This window comes from Gasterosteus aculeatus, chromosome 2 (assembly GCF_964276395.1).
Source record: "Gasterosteus aculeatus chromosome 2, fGasAcu3.hap1.1, whole genome shotgun sequence".
NCBI classification, from domain to species: Eukaryota; Metazoa; Chordata; class Actinopteri; order Perciformes; family Gasterosteidae; genus Gasterosteus; species Gasterosteus aculeatus.
The window spans coordinates 6,851,430-6,873,529 of NC_135689.1; the positions used below are offsets into that span (position 1 = coordinate 6,851,430).

At 42.7% G+C, this 22,100-nt stretch overlaps 3 protein-coding genes across 11 annotated transcripts in view; 2 read left to right on the plus strand and 1 right to left on the minus strand.

Moving 5' to 3' along the window:
• The window catches only part of acap3a (ArfGAP with coiled-coil, ankyrin repeat and PH domains 3a), a 49,448-nt gene extending 44,971 nt beyond the window's left edge, over nucleotides 1-4,477 (plus strand). For all 7 annotated transcript variants that reach the window (XM_040192419.2, XM_040192420.2, XM_040192422.2 and 4 more), the window contains one exon: nucleotides 3,580-4,477. In XM_040192419.2, the coding sequence (XP_040048353.1) occupies nucleotides 3,580-3,686 (107 nt within the window). In that variant the 3' untranslated portion in view covers nucleotides 3,687-4,477. The remainder of the gene's footprint in view (nucleotides 1-3,579) is intronic.
• Nucleotides 4,478-5,223: 746 nt separating this feature from the next.
• On the plus strand, nucleotides 5,224-14,924 carry hipk1a (homeodomain interacting protein kinase 1a). 2 transcript variants are annotated; one of them, XM_040192455.2, is made up of 16 exons: nucleotides 5,224-5,628; nucleotides 6,212-6,988; nucleotides 7,631-8,004; nucleotides 8,092-8,215; nucleotides 8,349-8,468; nucleotides 9,024-9,110; nucleotides 9,249-9,430; nucleotides 9,538-9,688; nucleotides 10,097-10,301; nucleotides 10,445-10,563; nucleotides 11,119-11,270; nucleotides 11,410-11,562; nucleotides 12,259-12,417; nucleotides 12,517-12,710; nucleotides 12,889-13,013; nucleotides 13,180-14,924. In XM_040192455.2, the coding sequence occupies exons 2-16, from the start codon at nucleotides 6,254-6,256 to the stop codon at nucleotides 13,576-13,578; spliced, it is 3,279 nt and encodes a 1,092-aa protein (XP_040048389.2). In that variant the 5' UTR covers nucleotides 5,224-5,628; nucleotides 6,212-6,253; the 3' UTR covers nucleotides 13,579-14,924. The 2 variants fall into 2 exon arrangements, with proteins under 2 accessions (XP_040048389.2, XP_040048391.2); XM_040192457.2 differs by having other exon boundaries at nucleotides 5,259-5,628; nucleotides 11,122-11,270.
• Nucleotides 14,925-16,035: 1,111 nt separating this feature from the next.
• Nucleotides 16,036-21,166, minus strand: sdf4 (stromal cell derived factor 4). 2 transcript variants are annotated; one of them, XM_040192458.2, is made up of 7 exons: nucleotides 20,758-21,166; nucleotides 19,686-20,002; nucleotides 18,860-18,996; nucleotides 18,611-18,724; nucleotides 18,352-18,510; nucleotides 17,535-17,710; nucleotides 16,036-17,340 (listed from the first exon to the last, which is right to left on the minus strand). In XM_040192458.2, exons 2-7 carry the CDS (start codon nucleotides 19,994-19,996, stop codon nucleotides 17,164-17,166), a joined length of 1,074 nt encoding a protein of 357 aa, XP_040048392.1. In that variant the 5' UTR covers nucleotides 19,997-20,002; nucleotides 20,758-21,166; the 3' UTR covers nucleotides 16,036-17,163. The 2 variants fall into 2 exon arrangements, with proteins under 2 accessions (XP_040048392.1, XP_077945451.1); XM_078089325.1 differs by having other exon boundaries at nucleotides 20,667-20,789.
• Between the last annotated feature and the right edge of the window lie 934 nt (nucleotides 21,167-22,100).

The following is a 22,100-nucleotide window of genomic DNA, read 5'->3' on the forward strand; positions in this document are numbered from 1 at the left end:
CTAGGCTTTACTCAACATGCCTCTAGCCCAAAGGGAGATATGGAATCAAGGAAGATTTGTAAATGGGGATAAAAAAAAACGGGAATTATTACTTCCGGAACCATTTCCTGGTCCCTCTTGGGAACTCTTCGTGGTATTCGCAGCACAGATGAGTCGGTTGAATTATGCCAAACTATCTTGTACAGGGTGGTGCACCCAATTCAACATACCAGTTTATGTTGGATTAAATCTGAGATTTTTTTAGGGACCTGAGGGTCTGTTGTCGGTGCACGTCTGATGAGATGGCGTTGGCGCTCGTAGGGGAAACTGTGAGGCTGCGATAACTGTGACAGAGAAAATGATCACAGAAGAAGAATCATTTCTCTGTTTTGATCAAGAGATTGATCAAGTAATGCTTTTATGTTCAATTAAAAGCTAAATTATGCACTTTTTCTTAACAACGGTGATTTAAATTTAGTTTTTTGCTCATATATCGCTTAGTTTGAATGCTTTTGTTTTTGTTCATGATGAACCGTCCAGAGCAATAGTGCAATGATTATTTTCAGTACAGATAATCTGTATTTTTTGTATTATGTTTAACAACAACGCAGATTATATTTTTTTAAGCTGGATATATTTTGTTAGATTTTATTTGCTGAGCACTCACCCACATGGCACCAGTATTATATTCTCGTAGTAAGAAAGAGCCAATTCTCCAACGTTTCCTGATATATAACCTCTTGGAGTAATCCTGCAGTAAAAACTGCATTACAAGTAGGACATTTTTTTGTTGAATCACAATAATCCAACTTGTATTTCTGTATATATAGTATTTGTATGTGAAAAATGTTTATTTATGGTAGTCTAATGTATCACTACTAAAGGCCGATATTAGATTTGTTTTTTTCTTTTTAGTGCATGGGGGGCTTTTGCCAGGTCTTCTTCAGCCCTGTTTCTTTTGGTTACTTCTGTGCCCAGTGTATGCGAATATTTTACATTTAGTATTGTTGAATAATGTTGATATCTATGTTCTATACTGACAAAACATAACATCAGTGCATGGATTGACATTCATGACAGAAATGACAGACACTCGTCTCCCACTGTCTTCCATTGGCTGGTTGGTACAAAAAGCAAACAATGAAACCGGCAGCCTGACTGCTGCCCAAAACCATATTTAATGATCCCTGTTATGCCCCACAGCAACAATGTCAGCTCTATTAAGTACTTGATGTCTGACTCTGTTTGTAAGAAACGCTTAAAGTAGTGCACAGCCTCTCATGAGACTCACCACGGCTTGTTTTTCTTATCTGGGGCAAAATTAGATTTTTTTTATCCCTAAAGATGTTGCTTGCCGGACAGATGCTAAGGACTGTTGGGCTTAGTGTGCTTTAGGCAAATACTGCACAACCCTTTCTATTCATCCAGAATTACTTTAAAATACTCTCCAAACAGACATAACACAAATTTGATTTTATTTCAATATGGTAATCTTGAGGGGAAATTATGAAATAAAGGACCAGCCTCACCAGAAAGATGAGACACAAATCTTTGCTGATCTCCTGCAGTTCAAGAGCTAACTACAGAGATGCTAGCTGCTAGCTGCCAAAGAGTTTGTCTGCTTTTTTCTACTGAAGTAGGCTACAAAGACTCTCTCTTGTGCTAACTGAGTCTTGGAAAGCTTGTTAGATTTGTTTCCAGTAGAACGATAAGATCAAACCTTAAATTCAAGCCATAGAGTCTCATGAGGGTCTGCGACCTCTCCTTTTTAACGAGGCAGTGTATAAAGGTTTAATTTAATGAGCTGTGAGGTCAAAGAGATTAACTCAAGCACAGATATGTGATTCCATTTAAACTAATGCAAGCTGAGCCAAAAAGAAGTAAACACTACACAACCCTGTTTTATGATCCCAACTTCCCCGCCGAGAGTTTCTGAACTTGAGTCTCTCACACGGGTCGCAGCCCTTCAGCAGTAAAATGTATTTTTCGGCTCTCGCCTCCTTCTCGATTGCCAGTGATGGATTCAAAGCACTTTTTAAATCCAGCCTTCTCTTATTGTGTGCAGTATTCATTGTGGTCGCCTACAAACACAGGGAGCAGATTTTACAAGATGATGTCATCACTTACCAAACAATTATTTACATCAAGCCATTGAAGGATTATGTGTTGCACAGTACAAAGTGTCTGTTGACTGTTGTGTGGATAAACTAAAACTCTCCACTTTAACTGCTTGCTTCTATCATGCAATTTTTAACTTTCTTGTATTTTCTCTGTCTCTGACTGTTAACTGTAACATGTCTTTGAATACTGTGCCTCTGAATATACCTGTGCATATTAACGCCGGCTTCTACTATTACTACTACTACTACTACTTTGTTTGCTTTTGATTCCCATTTTTTGTTCAGTAACTCCTCCCACTGTCTTCTGAAATGAAATGAATTAAAGATGTGACTAAAAGCTAACTTCTCCTTTTGCTTCTTTCTTCTACCATCGTTAACAAACGTCTAATATCATTCACTGTTGCCGCACTAATAACCGATCAAATACCTCTGATTTTCAAAGCATGACATCATTCATTTGAGTAATTGTGTGTATGCATTGAGAGAGATTAACACATGGGTTTCAAATGAATATTTGTTAAGCATTTGGCCGTATATAGATATCAATACACATTTATTTTTTTAACTATATGGTTGTTGTCAGTAGTCATAAGAACAATTGAAGTCCTTCTTATTGCTTTAATTAACTCTAATAACCCCTATGAATCATAATTTTCTACCTTTTTTAAACGTTTCAAGACGATTAACCTGAAAACTAGATTAATCCTTATTCACTCGAGTGACTTTCTTTGCAGTCAGATGAATGCATTGCCTTAAAAGCTACGGTATTTGCTTGTGAAATTGAATTGAGTATGTAGCATGAAATACTATAAAAAAGGCCGGTACTTCATATGTACAATACAGTAAATCTAGCCAACTCATTAAAAAACACATAATGCATTTAATCAAGTTTGTACAGAGTCCTCAAGCTAACATGCAGGAAAGTGGTTCTAATGAGCTTCAGTAGCTGCATAGTTCCTTTCATATCGTAAAATGCCTTATTCTCAAACGGGCCATTGTTTAAAATGAATACTTTGTGCTTTATGTATATTTGAATGGCAATACTTTCACACATGATTCCCATGAGACATTATTGTTATTGGCACATACATTAGTATATACATAAAAAAAGAATCTTACTTTCAAATCCATTGTTATTTATTATTCACCTCTCCCACACTCACACATCACATAAACAGGGAAGGCCAGGAATGTTCATTCCTCCTTTTTTAATTAGCCAAGCCTGGAAGCTCTCGTGGGACACAAAAGAGTTCAACTGCTTTTGTTGGGCCTGTGGATTCAGCGGTTACCATGGCCACAAGAAAAGTAAAGGCTCAGCATTTGGACAGTTGAAAGAGGGAAGCTTCATGGTGCCTAAGGCCCTTTTTAGCCCTTCCTTTTAGCGCCCCGTGTCCCCTCATTGCTTGTATTCGTACATTTTTATATAAAGGATGTTTTGACTGTTTAAAAAGCTCAATGCTTGGTACTTTTTCTTTATCAGGAGACGCCACATACCTCGACATCTTCAGAGAATTTTCCCACATGGCATCCCACAACCCGGAGAAGCTGAAACGAAGGAGTGTACATTTCCGACACTCTTTCAGGTAGTCCGCCAATAAACATCTGGAGAGGGGCAAGATTGTCTACTTGAAAAGTCCCACAGCCACAATCCATCTGTAGCCACATCAGTTTAACATTACAATTAAACCTAACTATAGAAAATGGATCATATATCAGATAAAGTAAGTTGTCTGTTGTACTCATCTGAATTGCATTGAAGTGAAGAAACCATTGCAATTTCCAATGCTGTTATTCATTATCATTCATTTTTGCAATTACCTGCATTATATCTGCAAGATTCTTGTGCTGTTTTAGATCTTTTATTTTGCAATGAGGATATGCTGGTCGTGTCCTCTTAAATGTTTAAATGAATTATGCATTGCTTTTATACAGTGTTAAATGAAACCTCTTGGATAAAATGCCAAGCACTTACGCTGCTTATTTTTTCTTTCTTTTTGTTTGTTTTTGGTATATGAGTCATTTGTTTGCTGCATCAGTTTAATTATCTGATGTGTGTAATGCGTGCATGTTTTTCCCATTATAGTTCACACCTAAACTTGAATTCAGCTCTGTTGCACGGTGTGACACATCGTCCACAGTCATCATCTTCAACAATCTTGAAATCTGAGGAATTTTTCTCATGATGCATTTCTTTACCAATTCCTTTTTCTTGTATAGGCTATGCCGGTGTAGTCTTCATAATGTTTTCTTTAAAAGTATACTTTGCAGTACCACTATAAAGTGCAGCGCTTATGTTACTGTAAACATGCTGTAGAAGCAAATGAATGCTAATATATCTGAATGAACAGGAATGCAAAAATAAACATTGTCTGTGTTTACATATGCAGTAAGAGTTCTTTGTTAAGTTTTTCCACATACTTTATCTAGTCAGTACATTACATCTCCATGTAGCTAAAACAACAGCGCCCACTAGTGTTTATAGATGAGATCAGTTAGTACAAAATAATCCTCAACTTGCATCACTAAAAATATCTAATTGACCATAATACATTTATCTCTAATCAGGAGTTGATATTGTGGGTGACATACAAAGCAATATGTCAGCTCCCACACATATCCATACAGCCCACCAATAATAATCCCTACTTATTTTTGACTGTATTTTGGATTTGCACAATATTTATTTCGTTTTTAACGTGCGGTTGACTATTTTCACTCTTTCCTTTATTTTATAAAAGCTGCACAACAATATCACTCAGGATGAATAGAGTGATCTTTTGTTTTTGACATTGATTTTAATTAGGTATACTATGGCATGCACATGCCCCAACTGCATCCAGGACAAGACTAGAGAACGATGGACAAGTGAATACATCTGGATGATCATAAATACCTCCTGCCTTTTAAACATCAACGTTTACTTCTTGTTATCATCCTCATAATAATAATAATAATAATAATAATTCCTCTATAATGGATTACTCCATGGTTGAAGCCTACTTTTGGTACTTTATACGATATATAAAACCATTACCTCAAAACGAGGTACTTTTAACAAATGTAGCAACGTGATAACTTCCCGTAAAAGCCCCATCCGCTGATTCAGCTGCAGTTAGAATAAACTGTTTGAGTTTCGGAGTGAAACATCTGTCGGCCGACGGACGATCTTTGGCTGTGTCTCCGTTGACGTCCGTCGTCTCGCCGTCACGTCTTCCCGGTGCGAAGTAACGCGCGCGCTCGCACCGCGATGACGACGGATCGAAAGTGACCGTCACGACTTCCGTCTGCCACAAGTGACACCGCGCGCGTTCCGCTCTCGCGTGTCGCGCGATGTGACCGCGGCCTCCGGAGTCGGAAGTGACTCGGATGTTGCTTAGCCCGTTAGCTTAGCGGCTAGCTTAGCCTCCCTGCGTCCTGCTGCAGCTCCAGCTGATCAGCTGCAGCGTCGCGCAGGGGCCCCGGGGGAGGAGATCGCGATGCGGCCTTAGACGTCCGATCGGCGTCGGCTGTGTTCAGTCATCAAATGCAGGTATTGCCACTCGCGAATATGCACAACTGCAGTGTTGATTCTTTGCTTGTTGATGTGTGTGAGACCATCCGCTGTGTTGTGCAGGCTTGCTGCACAGTTCTATTCAGCGAATGCACATAACAACAGTCCTACATGGCAATAACCACTCAACTGAATAAAGAGACGCGACATCATTACTTGTCCTATTTCTGTACCCACACAATTTAATGGTAATCTTTCTGTATTTTATACCAAAGGGATTTCTGTGGCGCAGACATGTCCCTTTCTACCCTTTCAATTTTCAGTCTGGTTCATCTCTTTTACAGATTAATAATACGTGTGAGGCTGCTTTTGAGTTCATCTATTATCATAGTAACCGATAAAGACTCCAACCAACTTTTGATTAAGTGTGCGTGAAATCTTGTAAGCAAGCTTGTGTCAGAATTGGTTGTTGCCAAGTGATGCACGTGATTGAAGATGAATTAGTAACAATTAACGTACAGATGAACAGCTTGATCCATTCCATAGCTTCTTTCCATCATCATCAGTGTGGTAAACTGCTTTGTACATCAAAGTCTTCCCTCTGTTTTATTTCATTTTCCAGATGTCCTGGTGACGGTCGCGGCCCATCTTTTAATCTGAAGCCATGGCGTCGCAGCCGGAGGTGTTCTCCTCTCCCTCCGTGTCCTCCAGTGCCTACTCTCGCTCCAAGAGGCTCAAAGTCGAGAACGCTGCCTGGGACGTGTCCCTTCAGCTGGGGGACGATGCTTACTACCAGCAGAGCCCCACGCAGGGAGCTGCGCCCTCCGCCTCCAGCTTCAACCCGGTGTACAACCCCAACCAGGCGCACCCGCCGACGGCCGGCTCCAGGGAGCAGACGGTGGTGCGGGCGGCGGACAGCACGGGCAGCGTCCGTGGACCTCCCTCGTCCTCCTCCTCATCGTCCTCCTCCAGCCGTCGGGCCAAGGAAGCCGCGTCCTCGTCCCAGCCGTGCGACCTCCTCCTCCTCCACCACAGGCAGTACGGCCTGAAGCGGACGAGCGAGGAGGTGGACAGCAGCGACAGCGTCCAGATACTGGAGGAGCTCTCGGCCCCCGTGGTCTCCAACCGCGCCGGGGCCGGAGGGGGCACCACCACCGCTCAGTCCATAGCGCATTCCACCTCCACCGCCAAGAGCAGCAACTCCCACAGCGAGGGAGACTACCAGCTGGTCCAGCACGAGATTCTGTGCTCGATGTCCAACAGCTACGAGGTGCTCGAGTTCCTGGGACGCGGCACCTTCGGCCAGGTGGCGAAATGCTGGAAGCGGGGCACGAACGAGATCGTGGCGATAAAGATCTTGAAGAACCATCCCTCTTACGCTCGCCAAGGTCAAATAGAAGTGAGTATGCGGTAATTCAGAGGAACAAACGCTCCAAGGTGGATAGACGCTGATCTAATCCTTTTACCCTCAGTCTGCTCAGACGTTACAAAAACACAGGCCAGTTAGATCTTTATTAAGTCTGGTAATAATCAAGTTTTTAAATTTTCCAAGTGCAAACTACCCTTAAAACTTCTAGCACAACGTGACTTTTAATGGGGACAGTTTCCAAAATAAAGGCGAGGATAAATGGAGCTCAGGGTCCAGCTGACTCACTGACTCCAGAGCATCTTGGGTTCACGTCATGTGGGATGGATGGTTTTAATGGGAAAGACATGTGACATCAACACTGTAGCATTATTAATAAGTTCATATCAACAATAGGACATCACGTCCAGTGATTTGGGGTTTAATAACTTGTTTTTTGCTCAATTTGAGAAGTTGTCTAGATCATACATTTTGGATATATCATAGATTTTGAAAAAGACGCCGAGATATTTTTAGTTCTATTTACAGTTTACACGAGTGTAATTTATAAAGAGATGAATTGCTTCTCGTGTCGTTACGGGAACTTCTCTCCTAAACTTCTACAAGCCTCGGGCCCAAAGGTTTACATGGTGTTTTCGTTATGTATCTACTAACCAACATCTTCCTCCCCTGCAGGTGAGCATCCTCAGCAGGCTGAGCACAGAGAACGCAGATGAGTTCAACTTTGTCCGCTCGTACGAGTGTTTCCAGCACAAGAACCACACGTGCCTCGTGTTTGAGATGCTGGAGCAGAACCTGTACGACTTCCTGAAGCACAGCAAGTTCAGTCCGCTGCTGCTCAAGTGCATTCGGCCCGTTCTGCAACAGGTCGCCACGGCCCTGATGAAGCTCAAGAGCCTGGGTTTGATCCACGCCGACCTGAAGCCTGAAAACATCATGCTGGTCGACCCTCTGAGGCAGCCGTACCGAGTGAAGGTCATCGATTTCGGCTCCGCCAGCCACGTGTCCAAAGCGGTTTGCTCCACCTACCTGCAGTCCCGATACTACAGGTGAGTACGTGCGCCTGAGCTGCGGAGCGGGAGCTCTTGAGTAACGCGTAAACCGCCTGCTGTGATCCTGTCCCGACATTACGACAGAGCGCCGGAGATCATTCTGGGCCTTCCTTTCTGCGAGGCGATCGACATGTGGTCGTTGGGGTGCGTCATCGCCGAGCTGTTTCTGGGATGGCCCCTTTATCCTGGCGCCTCAGAGTACGACCAGGTCAGCGACATCCACATGTGGGCACTCTGAAGCGACTGTCAATCAACAGATCTGACACCATCGCCTCGCTGCCTCAAGCTATCAACTTAATCTTTTCTATTCTTTTTTAATTATTTTGGATTCTCCCCCTCAGATTCGTTACATTTCCCAGACGCAGGGCCTCCCTGCAGAGTACCTGCTGAGTGCCGGAACCAAGACCAGCCGCTTTTTCAACAGAGGCCCCGACTCGAGCTACCCTCTGTGGAGACTCAAAGTACGGGACTGCACAGAGATATTTACACTATGTGCTGCTGTACACGGCGTTTGCATGTTCGGGCCAATAATCTCTGTCTATATAAATATACTTGCATATAAAGTGATGTAATTAGATCAGGTTTCCATTCTAGGAGTATTGAGGTCAATGACCCAAAGAAATGTGGTTCCTTTGCCGGAAAGTATTTTTCTATTTTCTTTAGCGTCAAATTTGTGAGTATTTTTTACAACTTAATCATTTTTACGATAATTTTTTTTTTTTAAAGATTTCCTTTTTAAAAGTAAATGTCATTAGTTTTGTTTTAACTGTGTTTTTGATGACACTAACAAAGTAAAAAGATCATTTCTGACAATCTGCACCTGGTTTTGGAACAATTTAAAATGATATTTTAGGACATTGGTGAAAAACTCAATTATAGTCCTTACGTAAGAATCGTAATCTGTAGGCCAGACTTTTAAATAAATTCTCAATACGGCATCTCCGTAACTTTAAAAAAACTCTACAGCGGCCCTGATATGCCGCCGTAGTGAAATGAGGCTTTTTATGTTTCTGCAGACGCCTGCAGAGCACGAAGCAGAGATGGGCATCAAGTCCAAGGAGGCAAGGAAATACATCTTCAACTGTCTAGATGACATGATGCAGGTGAGGACGCAGCCGATTTACCTCGGATACGGCGGGTGTTTCAGTCTGCTCTCTTACTATCGCATGCATTTTGACGTGGTGTCACCGGGCGAGCCAGGACGCGCTTTCTCAGAACCCGGACTTCCTGTCGCTCTGCAGGTGAACATGACAAACCTGGAGGGGACCGACGTCTTGGCAGAGAAGGCCGATCGGCGGGAGTTCATAGACCTGCTGAAGAAGATGTTGACGCTGGACGCAGACAAACGGATCACGCCCATGAAGACGCTGAGCCACCCCTTCGTTACCATGACACACCTGCTGCACTTCCCTCACAGCTCCCAGTAAGTTCTGCACCGGCGACAAGGAGGAGTTTGGTTGCGGCGGCTTTCGGGTTGGTTCTCTGGATTCCATCTTTGTTTCCTTTTTAAATTTTTTTTTTTTTTTACAGTGTGAAGTCCTGCTTCCAGAATATGGACATATGCAAACGCAGATGTAGCGCCTTTGAAAACGGCAAAAATCTGTTTGCCAGCAACAACACCCCGAGTGCAGCCGCCAACCTCACGGTCACCTTCAGTAGCCAACTCAACCAGCACAACCAGGTGAGAGCACCGCCCAACTGCCTCCTGCTCACCGTGCTCCTCAAGCCTAGTTTATGTTTTCAGAGCGACGCAGACGCAAGCCCTCCTTGCGTGTCCCTTGCGTGCCTTTTCACACCTCCTTGCGTCCTTGCGTGTGTCGAGACATTTTTCTAGGCTTGCGCCGCTTTCGACGCAAGCGACGCAAGATTTTTAGGGTGAGGATCGTTTTACTGGTTATGAAACAGTCTCAATGTAATACTGTCAATGACACCTTCAGAGCGAAGATACCTACATACTTATTCCGTATACTTCTCAACAATTCTGTGCACATGGTTGTGGAACAGGTGAGATGTATCACTGCTTTGAGGCCTCTGGATTTCCTTTTGAATTGATGGGGACGTTTTCTGCCATGTGACACGTTTGCTGCAGATGGCCTCGGCGGGAGGCCCGTCCCTGTCCCTCAGCAGCAATGTGCCGTTGCTTAACTACCAGCCCGGCCTCTACCAGCAGGCCACCATCAACATTCCCGGCATAACCCAGCAGGGAGTACCGCTGCAGAGCAGACCCACGCAGCTCTGCGCCCAAGCCGAGCCCTTCCAGCAGACACTCATCGTTTGTCCTCCCACCATCCAGGGTACGAAGGCAACATGTTGGTGTCATTGGGCTTCAGTGAAAATAAACCGAGTAATTTGACCAACCAGGAACTAAAGGAAAGACATGTTTTATAGATATTTTGCTCTTCTTTTGTTTATTTTTTCATCCATGTTATCTTTACAGGTCTTCAGACAGCCAATAAGCCCTCTGGTTACCCAGTGAGGATGGACAACTCTGTACCCTTAGTTCCTCAGAACCAGTCGTCCCAGTCTCTGCACATCCAGCCCAGCATGTTGGCGCAGGTGGGAACCGCTGGAGGTTTTATTGAGTCTGATTCCAGTATTGAACACGTCAGTGGTAAATTGTAACTGAGCCTTACTTATTGCACAGGGCAAGAAAAGCACGACGTTTAGCTGCTTTGCATAGTGCTCATAATATAAGGTGGATACAAAAAACTTAATCCTGAGGCAAAGACTTCCTCTTTCTTGAGGATTCAAGACAATTTGGTGCATCTTCGAATGTGTTCTCTCAGTCGGTTAAGTAAGTGTAAGCAACGCCTCTTCCAAGGCTTCCTGTCTAGTGAAAGCACGTTTTTGTAAATATCAAAAGTAAGCACTGACTCATTTTAGAAATTAGTTAAATAAGTTAAACGTCTTTTCCCCCAAGATACCAAATATAGAACCTTTGTGCCTCCTACTGGTAGATTTAAAGAAGACAGAGATGCTCTCGAATCTTCCCAAAACATGTATTTCATTTAAAACTTTTAATTCTCTCCTCTCTTTGTCACTGTCCAGGATGACAGTGCTTTAAAAAAAAAAGTAAAGAAAGCAATACTTTTTGTTTGTGTGTGCATACAGCAGGGCTGGCCTGCAGGCACACAGCAGATCCTCATCCCTTCCACATGGCAGCAGATGCCAAGCATGGCCCTCCACCCCCCCGGGCAGGCAGCGGTGCCCGAGTCACCCATGGGAGCCCAGATACCCGACGGCCAACAAGCGTCTGGCTGGAGGTGAGTTCGCTCTGACGGGACTCTTCCTGTGTCTTCCTGCTGGGACTAAAAGCCCAGCTTCAGGTTCGGTCCGATGTTGCGATGAAATGGAGGGTTTTTCGAATTCAAAAAGTTGAGTGCACTCCTTCCTTTCGCAAAGGGGTCGTCATGGAAACCAATACGAGGGCCTCGGCCAGCAGGACGCCGGTGTGGGCCGCCACGCCGTCTCCCAAGGCCACCACCCGGGGGCCGCTCACTCCAGGTCCCAACAGGGAAAGAGGTCAAAGGCTCGACACGCCGAGAGCAAAGCCAGGTATTTTTTGGGGTCCTTCTATAAATTGTGCTTTTAGTGGTTTGATGCCTGGCTCCGTCTTACCCTTTGTTCAAAGACACTGAATTGATTTACTAACAAGTTTGTCTGTGTTTCCAAAGCGTAATATATCTTCTTCCTCTGTGCCATAGTGCTCTGTTATTTAAATGCTAATATAAAAACACATGTGCGCCACAGACCGCATGGAGATGTTGGAATGTAATCAGGGAATCTGGTTTTTGCATGGTATGTTTTGACAAAAAAAGATGGATTTACAATAACAAAACCGCAGCCTTGCAGGATACGGCTGGTGCCTTTTGGGTTCAAAACCCAAAGCTGTTCCATTTTATATGTCATAGTATGAGCTGGAGATGTTTTTATGTAAGAAACTGGAAGTTGAAAAGTTGATGTGGTTTTTGGCTTGAACACAAATGTGAAGGATAGATTTTTGAGCTGGTCGGTGATTTAACGAACCCCAAAATTACAAAAAAAGGCAGAAAAGGCAAATGAACGTCACATACTCACCCTTTTATGTATATACCACCTCATTTAATAAAACTACGATTATTTAATTACATTACATTAAAACTATCAACTTCAAGCTGAACGTAAAATGCAACATAAACACTTCCTAAAATGTTCCAATAGATTTAGCTTTTGCAATCAGGAAGTGACGGAGTGATCTCATTCCTCCTGCAGGCCTGTGTCGTCGGCCACCACCGCGGTCCACAACGCTTCTGCTCCAGCTGCCCAGTCTCAGCCCATCGTCATCTCGGACACGCCCAGCCCCGCCGTCAGCATCATCACCATCCACAGCGACTCGGAAGACGACGATGACAGGAAGTTCCCCGCTGCCTAGTGAGCGCTTTCCCTTTTTTTTTTTTTTGTGGTATTAGAGCCTTCACAGAGATGTGAAAAATGTTGTATTTTTACTACCCCTCCTATTGTCTCTCGTAGCTCTGGGACAAGCCAGCGGGCCAACGTGATCAGCTGCGTCACCGTGCACGACTCCGACTCCTCAAACAGCAGCCCCCCGAGCGCCAAGACCACCTCGCAGCCCGCCAAGTCTTTGGCCGTCATCGCGCCATCTGTGAAGAACCAGCCGGGGGAGAGCACGATCCACAAAGCTCCTGCAGCTCCAGGTCCTCCAGGTCAGAGAGCCCAGAGTCTTTGTGTACATTCATTCAGTACTCATGACAACAATACTAACCGATGCATTGATATGCAAATCAATAAAAAAAACCTGCAGTTTGACAGGATAAACTGATCTGTAGCTGTGATATATCTTCTTCTTAGTGCTCACAATATCCTCTTGTTTTGCACTCGTAGATCAAGCTGGCTCTGGAAAAGCCAAGAAAGGCTCGACTCAGTCGTCCAGTCGGGCAGGAGATTCCAACTGCGAGCGCCATCAACGGGCCGCGTCCAGCAGGTCTCAGCCTCTCAACCTGAGTCAGGTAACAACTTTCAACCCGCACTTACCGCAGAGGTATTCAGAGCGACGCATATTAATTCGCTCCTGCAACGCAGCAGTCCAGATGTTGCCAGTGGTGCACCTTCGGCTGTGTCCTCGTCCTGCGTACGCGTGACTGTTTGTGAGCTTCCCTCTATGTGTCGTTTCAGGTGCAGCAGTCTGTGATGACGCCATCCCTCGATCAAACAGGAAGCAGTAGTTCCCTTAGGCGGCAGCCCACGTACCCCCCCGCCGCCTCGTCCTACCGGCTTCACGAGAACACCCTCTTCGGCTCGACCCCGAACCTGTACGCCTACCCGGCGTCTGCCGCCCTGGCGTCCGTGTCCCAAGCTGTGGACCAGATGCAAGGGGGGTCGTCCGGCCACGGGAGGGCGAGCGGAGCGTACCCTCCCCTGGCGCTGCTCCAGAAGAACGGCAGCCTGGCTCTGGCGACGCTGCCGGGACAGTACGGCAACCAACAGCAGCCGCAGCCGCAGCCGGGAGGGCAGGCATTCCACCACCACGCCGCCGCATACCAGCGGAAAGTTAACCAGTACCCGTACCTGTAGAGACTGAAGCGTTGCAGGTCAACCAAATGAAGCCCGAGACGCCAGACAAGCACAAGCTCACAACGCGCTGCTGTGATTCCACTTATAACTTTTCTTTGCTTTCCTGGTTTTTTTTTCTTTTTTTTTTTTTTTTACAACTTTCTGAGATTATTTGGCATAAAGTAATCAGTATTTATATTTGAATCAATGTCGGTTTAAAAAAGGATATTCCAAGTTGGAGTTTCTTTGTGTCGCATACAGCAGGTTAAGAGCAACAAAGAGCAAGTGGATGAGCACAGGGCATTTTGAAATGAAAACAGGGTTTTAAAGCGCTGGCTTTCAGCTTTAATTCAAGCGCGTTTTTAACCACAACTGATGAAATGAGTAGAAATCTCAGCCCATCATACACGGTGCCCAAAGGGGACCAAACGTAAAGCTGCTACTTACAAACTGCCATGGTGTTTATTCATTATTTTATTTTAATGTAAAAAAGTAGTTTTGAGGAGAAACTGGAACTTACTGTTACGCTGATCTCTGTTGTTGTTATTATTGTAATAATTATGATTAGCTAATTGTGTAAAAGTTGCATTTTACATTAATTTATATCTCCATAAGTCAATTTCTATTTTTAACTTGTCAATGTCAGGACATTGTGATAAACGAGATGTTTAATTTTACACCTCATGTTTTATGTTTTCTGTTTAAAAAAAAAAAAAGAAGCAAATAAGCAATGCTGTATTTTAATAATGTCTCACTGTGTTCTTCAACTATTCCATGTTGTTTCTGTTTTAGTGCTGGCCATTGACCTATAATATTTCTATGTGTAGTATGTGAATTGATTACATTTCAGCGCAGAGTAAGGTGGGATTCGGAAGGAGCTGTTGTGTTTCTTTGCAGTTACGGATATTCTTAAGGTTGCATGTGTCGGACATGAAGAAGCATTTGTGAAAGCTTCGTAAAAGATGCAGAGATTTTAAGCGTTGCTCGCAAAATGATGTATTATTAATATTAAGCTAAATTTGTACAACAAAAACACTTAGGATGTTGGGAAAATGTAGAAGCTCTTGTCTTGTTAAGTGATGTCTGTGAAGTAAACGCGTGCACATAAAAACATGGTTGGGTGCCACAGTCTCCTGTCAAAACTCCTGTCATGCAACTGTAAAATTCATTTGTTGTGCGTTTCAGTTTTGGATAGTCAAATGTGACAAAAGAAAGATGTTTAAAAATTTAAATCAATGTTCAATATGTACTTGCTTCTATACAAATCATAGTTTTGTGAAAAAAATGTTTTTCCTACAACCCTGCTGCGATTCCACAGAACGCACAATGAACCTTAAGCCGTAATAAAATCCTCATTCATGGTTGAATCTTCTCAATTTATCATCCAGATACATTCACATCTGTACAGTTTTTAATCATAATATAATAATAATGAGCCAAACGGCAAAGACAAACATCTGGTTGCAGATACAGTTTGGCATTTTTGCGAGGGAAAAGAAACCCGCAGCAGGTTGGGATAATACTTACTACTTAACCTAATCCCAGCTGGTTTTGCTATCTGGAGTCCTTATTTAATTTAATAAAGGGTCATTGGATTGGACTAAATGCGATTCATATACGTTTTGTGAGAAACTTACCATTTAAAAAAATAAAAAATTAACCATTTTATTTGAAAAGCTGTGTCGAGTATTTGGTTTAATGAACACTAAAGGAAACTTTTTTACTTCCTTTTTTTATTGGGTTTCCCTTTTCCCACCGTTTCCATTCATTATGGAGGAGACATTACGAAGAAAATCATGTAACGTGAATATTGCATGACAAGTCTATTATTCACTAAGGTGATCCATCAGCTCTGTGAATGAGCATCATTTATTTTTCCAATTGACATGGAATTAAATAGAAAAACAAAGGATAATGAACATTACAGACAAAGACAGAATGACATAAAATGAGCCCATTTCAAACCTCCCATGTTCCTCTGAGTTCTTAGATTTATAATGGGATCTTTTTGGTGATTTGTCTCATTCATTTTCCTTTCATCCAGCATATTTTGTGTTGTCTACATTCTCCTGTGTGCACCAAGTTCAAACACCTGGGATAAACTCATGCAGCATTGCCAGATGTTGGATAACGATCTTATTTGTGTGATCATTGTGAAATGGTTGACAGCACAATCAAAAATAAAAGGTCTTTTACACGTCTGTGTTGAGCAACTTAATCGGTGTCCTAACATACGGTTTATTTATTTTCTAAAACAATTAAAATAGAAAATACATGTCGCAGCAACAGCCCCCCATTTTATTCCACTGTTTCTTATCAATATGATAGTAAATAGAAATCTGTGGGTTTTGAAGTATTTAATGGTAAAAACTGAAATTTTTTACAAGATTTTCCCATTTTGTTAACAGTGTGATTGATCTGTAATGGAGGTAATTCTTATTTGCATCCCTGAAAAATACCAAATTGAAGAAACCCAGGTGCTATTTAATTCATAAGAAATATTTATTATCAGTACATTTGCAATATATTTTATAAAGCTATGTCAATCCAACACCGTATCCAAACAGTTCACAAATTAGGGAATTGTAATGACATTGTTTGACCATGCATTTGCAAACAAGTGAAAATGTAAAGATGAACCAAAAGTGTTGCAGCTTACAAGTAAACGTTATGAAGAGTAAGCTTTCACACAAGGACCACCCTCTTACAGCAATTAAGCAAAAAAAAAGTTCAAAGATGAGGCTCATCCAAATTATACAAGTAAAATAAATAACTTCATCTGCAGCCGCATCATTGATCCACAATTGGATCGCCTTTAGCCGAGATCAAAACAAAAGGCCTTTCCATACATTTTGACCTGACACGGGTCATGTGACACCCGTGCTTTTCCTTCAGCAAGTCAAAATATCTGCAAGGAAGAAAGGTACATTGTTCCCACTCAGTTCATTGGCATTAAATTGTTAATGATGACCGAGAGGAATCAGCGAGTTATTCTTATTCTTTTTTCTCACCGTGTTGTAAGTAAGTAGGACGGATACAATCTATACAGGGAACTAATGGACCCCCCCCCCCCCCCCTCCCTCCCCCATAATGACAAAACCCCCTTTTTGAATTTGGGCAAATTTGAGTGTGCGTCACCATAATATAACATAAGGGTTTTTCCTTTTAGCAGCATTATATACATTTCTTTTCTCCCTTGCCAGAGGCATTGGTGTGTGTGAGTATTTACGCTGTAGACAGAAACGCCGGATAGAATGACGGATCCAGTCGCTCTCCCCACTGCGATGGGAACGACAATATCTAGTCAGGGTTTAAAGTCCTCATATACACTTGTACACAATATGAGAATAATTCATTTGTCAGAACAGCCCGACGTCAAAAAAAAAGGCCGACCATGTTAAGTTTGATAGCTGGCATAAAGTCCAGGGCTGAAGGAAGGATCTATTATTGGAGTCAGCGGTTAAAATCAGAAAATAGCACACTAAAACCTCCCATCATTGGTTTGCCTGAGCACCCCCACCCCCGCTCCCCGCTGCTCCCAGCGACCTGGTCTCTGAAGCAGACGTCACTCTGGCTTTCTGAGAGGACCGAGAGGGAAGTGTGTCCTCAGAACTCCTCGTGAACATTTCTGGCGTAATCCATGAGCTTGCTGCCCGTGAAGTATTCGCTGTACTTGAGGATCTCGTCCAGCTCCAAATTATGATTCTGGTTTTCATCGGCGACGGCGATCATCTGCTTGGCCTCGTTCAAAGCGTTGTGCTCGTTCATCGGGTCCATGTACTCCTGCACGAGCACAAACGAAAAAGGAGGGCAAAAGAAAGTCAGTGGTGATCAAATTCAAAATAAATCTTACTTAGAAAATACATATTTGCATCTTTGAAATGGTTGACAGCACAATTTGAGTCCTTATTCACCAATTTACTAAAACTTTTGAAAATACTGAATTGGAAAAAAACAATAGAATAAATTAAGCTTACCTCCAGCTCCTCCATGGTCACAATGGCATCGTGGTTCGAGTCAATGACGTCTTCAAACTCCTTCTTCCTCTCTCGGACCCAGTCATCGTCGATGTCCTGGGCCTGCTGGTTCTCCACGGTGCCCACAGGCAGAGAGATGAACTCTGACAGCGTCAACTTCTTATCGCCATCCTGGTCTACAAACAGGAGCAATTAGAGAGTAAACGTATCATTAGGTTTAGAAATGTTTTTCACATACAAACAAACAAATCAAAGACGTCACCTTGAGCTACGCGAACTGGTATTTGCCAGTTTTCCAGATCAAGCTAAATAAATGACTCAGTGTTCTGCAGATGAATGGTCCTGTGTAACTTTGATGTTACGAAACACACAAGTAGCAAACATTCTGTGCAAAGCTGGTTTGTGCAGATAAGTGACTAAGAAATGGGAAGTGGTTCAAGAGCAAGTTCCCCATTTTATACAAGATGAGCAAACTTTACCAGCTTGTATGCGAGTGAGGGTGACCCAGAGTTACAACATCTACATGCAGATTTAACACAGCGGACACATTTACAGCTTAACAGACAGATATTTCCCTAAAGAATGAGTTGAAATGCAAAACTGAGCTTTTGGACCCTTGGTGCTGATGTTTGTTTTGCTATGTGTATACTGGATGTGTAAATAAGCTGCAGTTTGCTAAATAGTTCCCCGTAGCACCTTAAAAGGTGAAATATGTAAGGGTTGTTTTATGTTTGTTTCTGCTGCAGACAAGTGGGTAAAAATCAAACAAGTTCACCATTGATTCACATGATTCCGGCATTATGAAAGGAAAGAGTACCTAAGTCGCGCACAATCTCCCTGACCATGTATCTGAGCATCCCCCTGCTGTGCTCGGGATGAAGGAAGGAAAGGAACTCCTGTTCATTCAGCAACTGGTCACCTGGAGGGTTGTCAGCCTGGAACCAGCGGTCCTTCAGGCTTTCCAGAACCTCCTGAGCTGCAACGAGGAGACAATTCTCATTGAATTTTTTTCATCACATATTCACAGATATATGTATAATGTTTTTAAGGATATCTCCATATTGTTATATACTTACTTTCCTCGTCAAGTTTCAGATCTTCGTTATTCTTTATCTTCTCAGCCGTTTCCTTTTCATTGAAACCTTTGCTGGCCAAAAATTTGACTCTGTATTCATCCCATGTCACATGACCTATGAACAAAGCACGAGTTGAGTATTTGGGTTTGTACTAAACAGAAAATATTCCTTAGTTTACGACACACGTCTGCATGCTTTGGATGAAAAGAGTCGTGACGCTGGTGCTCTCGGTCTCTCTCTCTCTCTCACCGTCGCCATCTGGGTCAACGGCACGGAAGCTGTTCTTGTTCTCGACCATGGCCTCCTGGAAGTGCTCGTCGGTCTTCTCCATAATCCAGCGCTGCATCTCCTTGGCGCTAACACTCTTGTCCTTGTTGAAATCCACTCTGAAGATAGATTTATTGCTTATTATATATTATTATTATATTATAATTTGGGCATTAATCTATTGTGTGTGTGTATGTGTGTACTATCCTCTGTAATGACCCATATCACTTGTCTGGCGTGTGCCCAACAAGGTGCCTTTGACATGTTCATACCATTTTAGGTCAAATAAGCCGGGAGAAGGAGGAGGGAAGGGGGCTGCATGAAGTCATGGTGAAGGATAATATGAAAATATGGAGCGGCCTTTCTCCTTTGCCGTCATTGCCGGCTATAAAAATGGCAGCTTGCCTAGAGAAGTTATACTATGCAGAGACTATTTACTTGGCTTGTTCTTTATTCTTACTCTTCCTGCAGGTATTTTGATGACTCAGGTACATTATTAAGAGAAAACTATTGATTTTTAGGAACGGGATGTGTAGTAAACGTTGGGGTTTCCCGATACTCAATTCTCCTTCTCATTTGGTTGGTTTTGCAATACTGTGTTGATGTGACAAACCTTCAGCTTCTCAGTGGCATGTATAGTAATCACAGAATATGTGGGCGTTTTCTGAAGGTTTGCACTTGCTATTTCTAAACACGGAGTTGTAGCTGTTGACTCCTTCAAAACCTGATCACTGATCAGCAGCTAGGCTCAAGCTAAAAGTAAAAAATGCTGCATCTTCTGGCTGAGGTTTAAAAGATGATGTCTTACTTGGTAAAAATATCAATCAGCTTCTTCCTGTTCCTCCTTGGCTCAGAGTCCTCCTCAAACTCCTCAATCTCTTTACCCAGAAAAACCTCCTGGTGGAAGTCCTTATTGAGGTGGCCATCCAACTCCATCTTCACCCCGTTCAGGTGGTCCGCGGGGAGGATCTCGTTCTCGTCCTTGGTGGCTGGAGACTTGTCTTTAGCGGCGGACATGTTGGCTGGCCGTGCGTGCACATCCATGGCGTGGAGCAGGACGAAGACGAGCAGGGACACCGACAGGAGGTTTCTGCACCACAGTTTCCTCCAAACGGCCATGGTTTGCTAAAGAAGGATAAAAAAAAGGTAGCACGTTTTTGATTTTGAGAAATAACGTTAATTCGGAAAGTGTAAAGACATCAAGCAGAGTTGAGATGAAATCCTTTTGATGGACTCCTTTGAGCACACGCACAGTCACAGCATATTTGGACTTCCGCTGACGCATTACGCATTCTGGAAAGTCCAGTTTACGTAATCACACCACATTCCTGCACCGAGTAGCGCGCATGTTGATACACACACCGGTCACTCAATTAGTTACACAAATATAAGCCACCAATTAACATAAATCCATCACTTATGAATAAAACATCGTTTACTGAAAGCGTTGTGATGTCTAACGGACACGTTGTGTAACGATTCGTTTTTCTGACACTACAGTTATGGTTTTGGTTGTCAACCCGTAACGCTACACCAAGTCCAACTTGTTAATTTTTAACATTTTCCAGTAAGGAATTACAATATAATAAACAATTAGTATATATAACGGCCACTTAATATAAATACCTGTTCACTCGTGAGTTAAGGCAATTCGAATTATTTTAAACAGTACAACGCAGTTATATGTGTTAGCTAAGAGGCTAACACAAACAAGCTAATGCCAATACAACTAATAGCAGTTAACGGTAGCTTTAATGAATAAAAGGTAGAAAAAGAGACAATGACCAACCAATCGAGCACAGGGGCTAAAACGACCAGAGTGCGGAAGTTTACAAGACTTTAGATACCTAATGACGGTGTAAGTAATTAAGCAACATTACCAGCTGGCTAACGTTAGCTTGACTTCCTACTCGAACTGGTTTTGTCAGGCGAGCTGTCAAGACACCAGTTCCTGTACACGTTGCCTCCCAAAACTCGCCGACTCCTGAATGTGGGACGACTGGTTGTCAAAGCTCCTCCAAAGCGATACAGGTCGGGCTCTGATTGGTCTGTCCGATGTCCCAGTGAGTTCACTCGAGCTGTCAATGCAACGGGTCACCGAGTAGATGCTAATGCTGCTACAAATTTAGTTTTCTGTCACATTAAGACGACTTCCGGGTAGCGCTTTCAAGGTAAAGTCTATATTTTCACTAGCGATTATATATACTAGAGTAGCTTATTCTTCCAGGTGGCAGCATTGTGTAGTAATTTAGCTAAACTATTTAAAAGCATAGAAGTCATTATTTGAATGAAACAGTTTTTTTTTAATTTAACTGCTCGTCCTCTCTAAAAACGGAACAGGTAGAAAGTGCTGGATAAAGCTATGGTTAGCATATGCTACAATAACAGTAGGCAAACTAACTTAGTACGTAGGCTAGACCATAAATTAAAGGGATGCATAAAATGGAATATAACAGATGAATGTATATGTAAGATATAGGCACTATTAACTAAATGTAATAGATACTTGTTAGAATGTCCAGTAAAAAATAACTAATAACAATTGTTGCTGAAAACAAATGGAGAATAGTAAATTATTACATAAAAGTATGGATAGTGGTTTAAATGCTTTATAAAGTTAATGTACCCGAAATAAAAATATTGAATTGTATAAACACACGCTTTACTGTTTTTAGTTTTTATTCCAACGAATCCGTTTGGATTTCTTGCTTTTATTTTGAAGGTGATCCTACCATATTTCCGGTAGTTTTGTTCTTCTGGCCTGTGAGCAGCTTGGTGTTGTTAGTTGCAACCTGCTCCGTCTGCACACAGACGTGCCAGCGGATGCAGGAACTGGGATGGCACCAGCATGAAGACACGCTGGAAAGGGACTGGTTGGGGTTTGTACTGCAGGAAACAGCCGCTGGGTGGCGCTGTGTTAAAATGTAAAATGAGTAGAGGCAAAAGCGGTCCAAACACATGGAAGTTTTGAATAATAAAAAGGTATGGTTGCTAACAACGAGTTTCAGAGGCCTGAATTCCTTTTCGACAATGACCCGATTGTAGGAATATCCAGACCAAAAATGTATTCACAACAACATTGTTATTTTGTGGAACCTGTACTTGAGTACTTGAAATATAAGTATTTACTTCAAATCTTTTTCTCTTTTTTTGAACTGAGCCTTCAGAAAAGTGAGACTACTCTGAATATGAAAACATAATAAAACAAGCACGGATGCACTGT

Excerpts from the sequence above, each read along its gene's own strand:
- hipk1a (XM_040192455.2), top strand. The coding sequence starts at position 6,254 with ATGGCGTCGCAGCCGGAGGTGTTCTCCTCTCCCTCCGTGTCCTCCAGT. Across the intron at positions 8,469-9,023 it reads ACCCTCTGTGGAGACTCAAA|ACGCCTGCAGAGCACGAAGC; the intron begins GTACGGGACTGC and ends ATGTTTCTGCAG. Across the intron at positions 10,564-11,118 it reads AGCCCAGCATGTTGGCGCAG|CAGGGCTGGCCTGCAGGCAC; the intron begins GTGGGAACCGCT and ends GTGTGCATACAG.
- sdf4 (XM_040192458.2), bottom strand. The coding sequence starts at position 19,996 with ATGGCCGTTTGGAGGAAACTGTGGTGCAGAAACCTCCTGTCGGTGTCC. Across the intron at positions 18,997-19,685 it reads CTGATTGATATTTTTACCAA|AGTGGATTTCAACAAGGACA; the intron begins GTAAGACATCAT and ends ATCTATCTTCAG. Across the intron at positions 17,341-17,534 it reads TGACCATGGAGGAGCTGGAG|GAGTACATGGACCCGATGAA; the intron begins GTAAGCTTAATT and ends GTGCTCGTGCAG.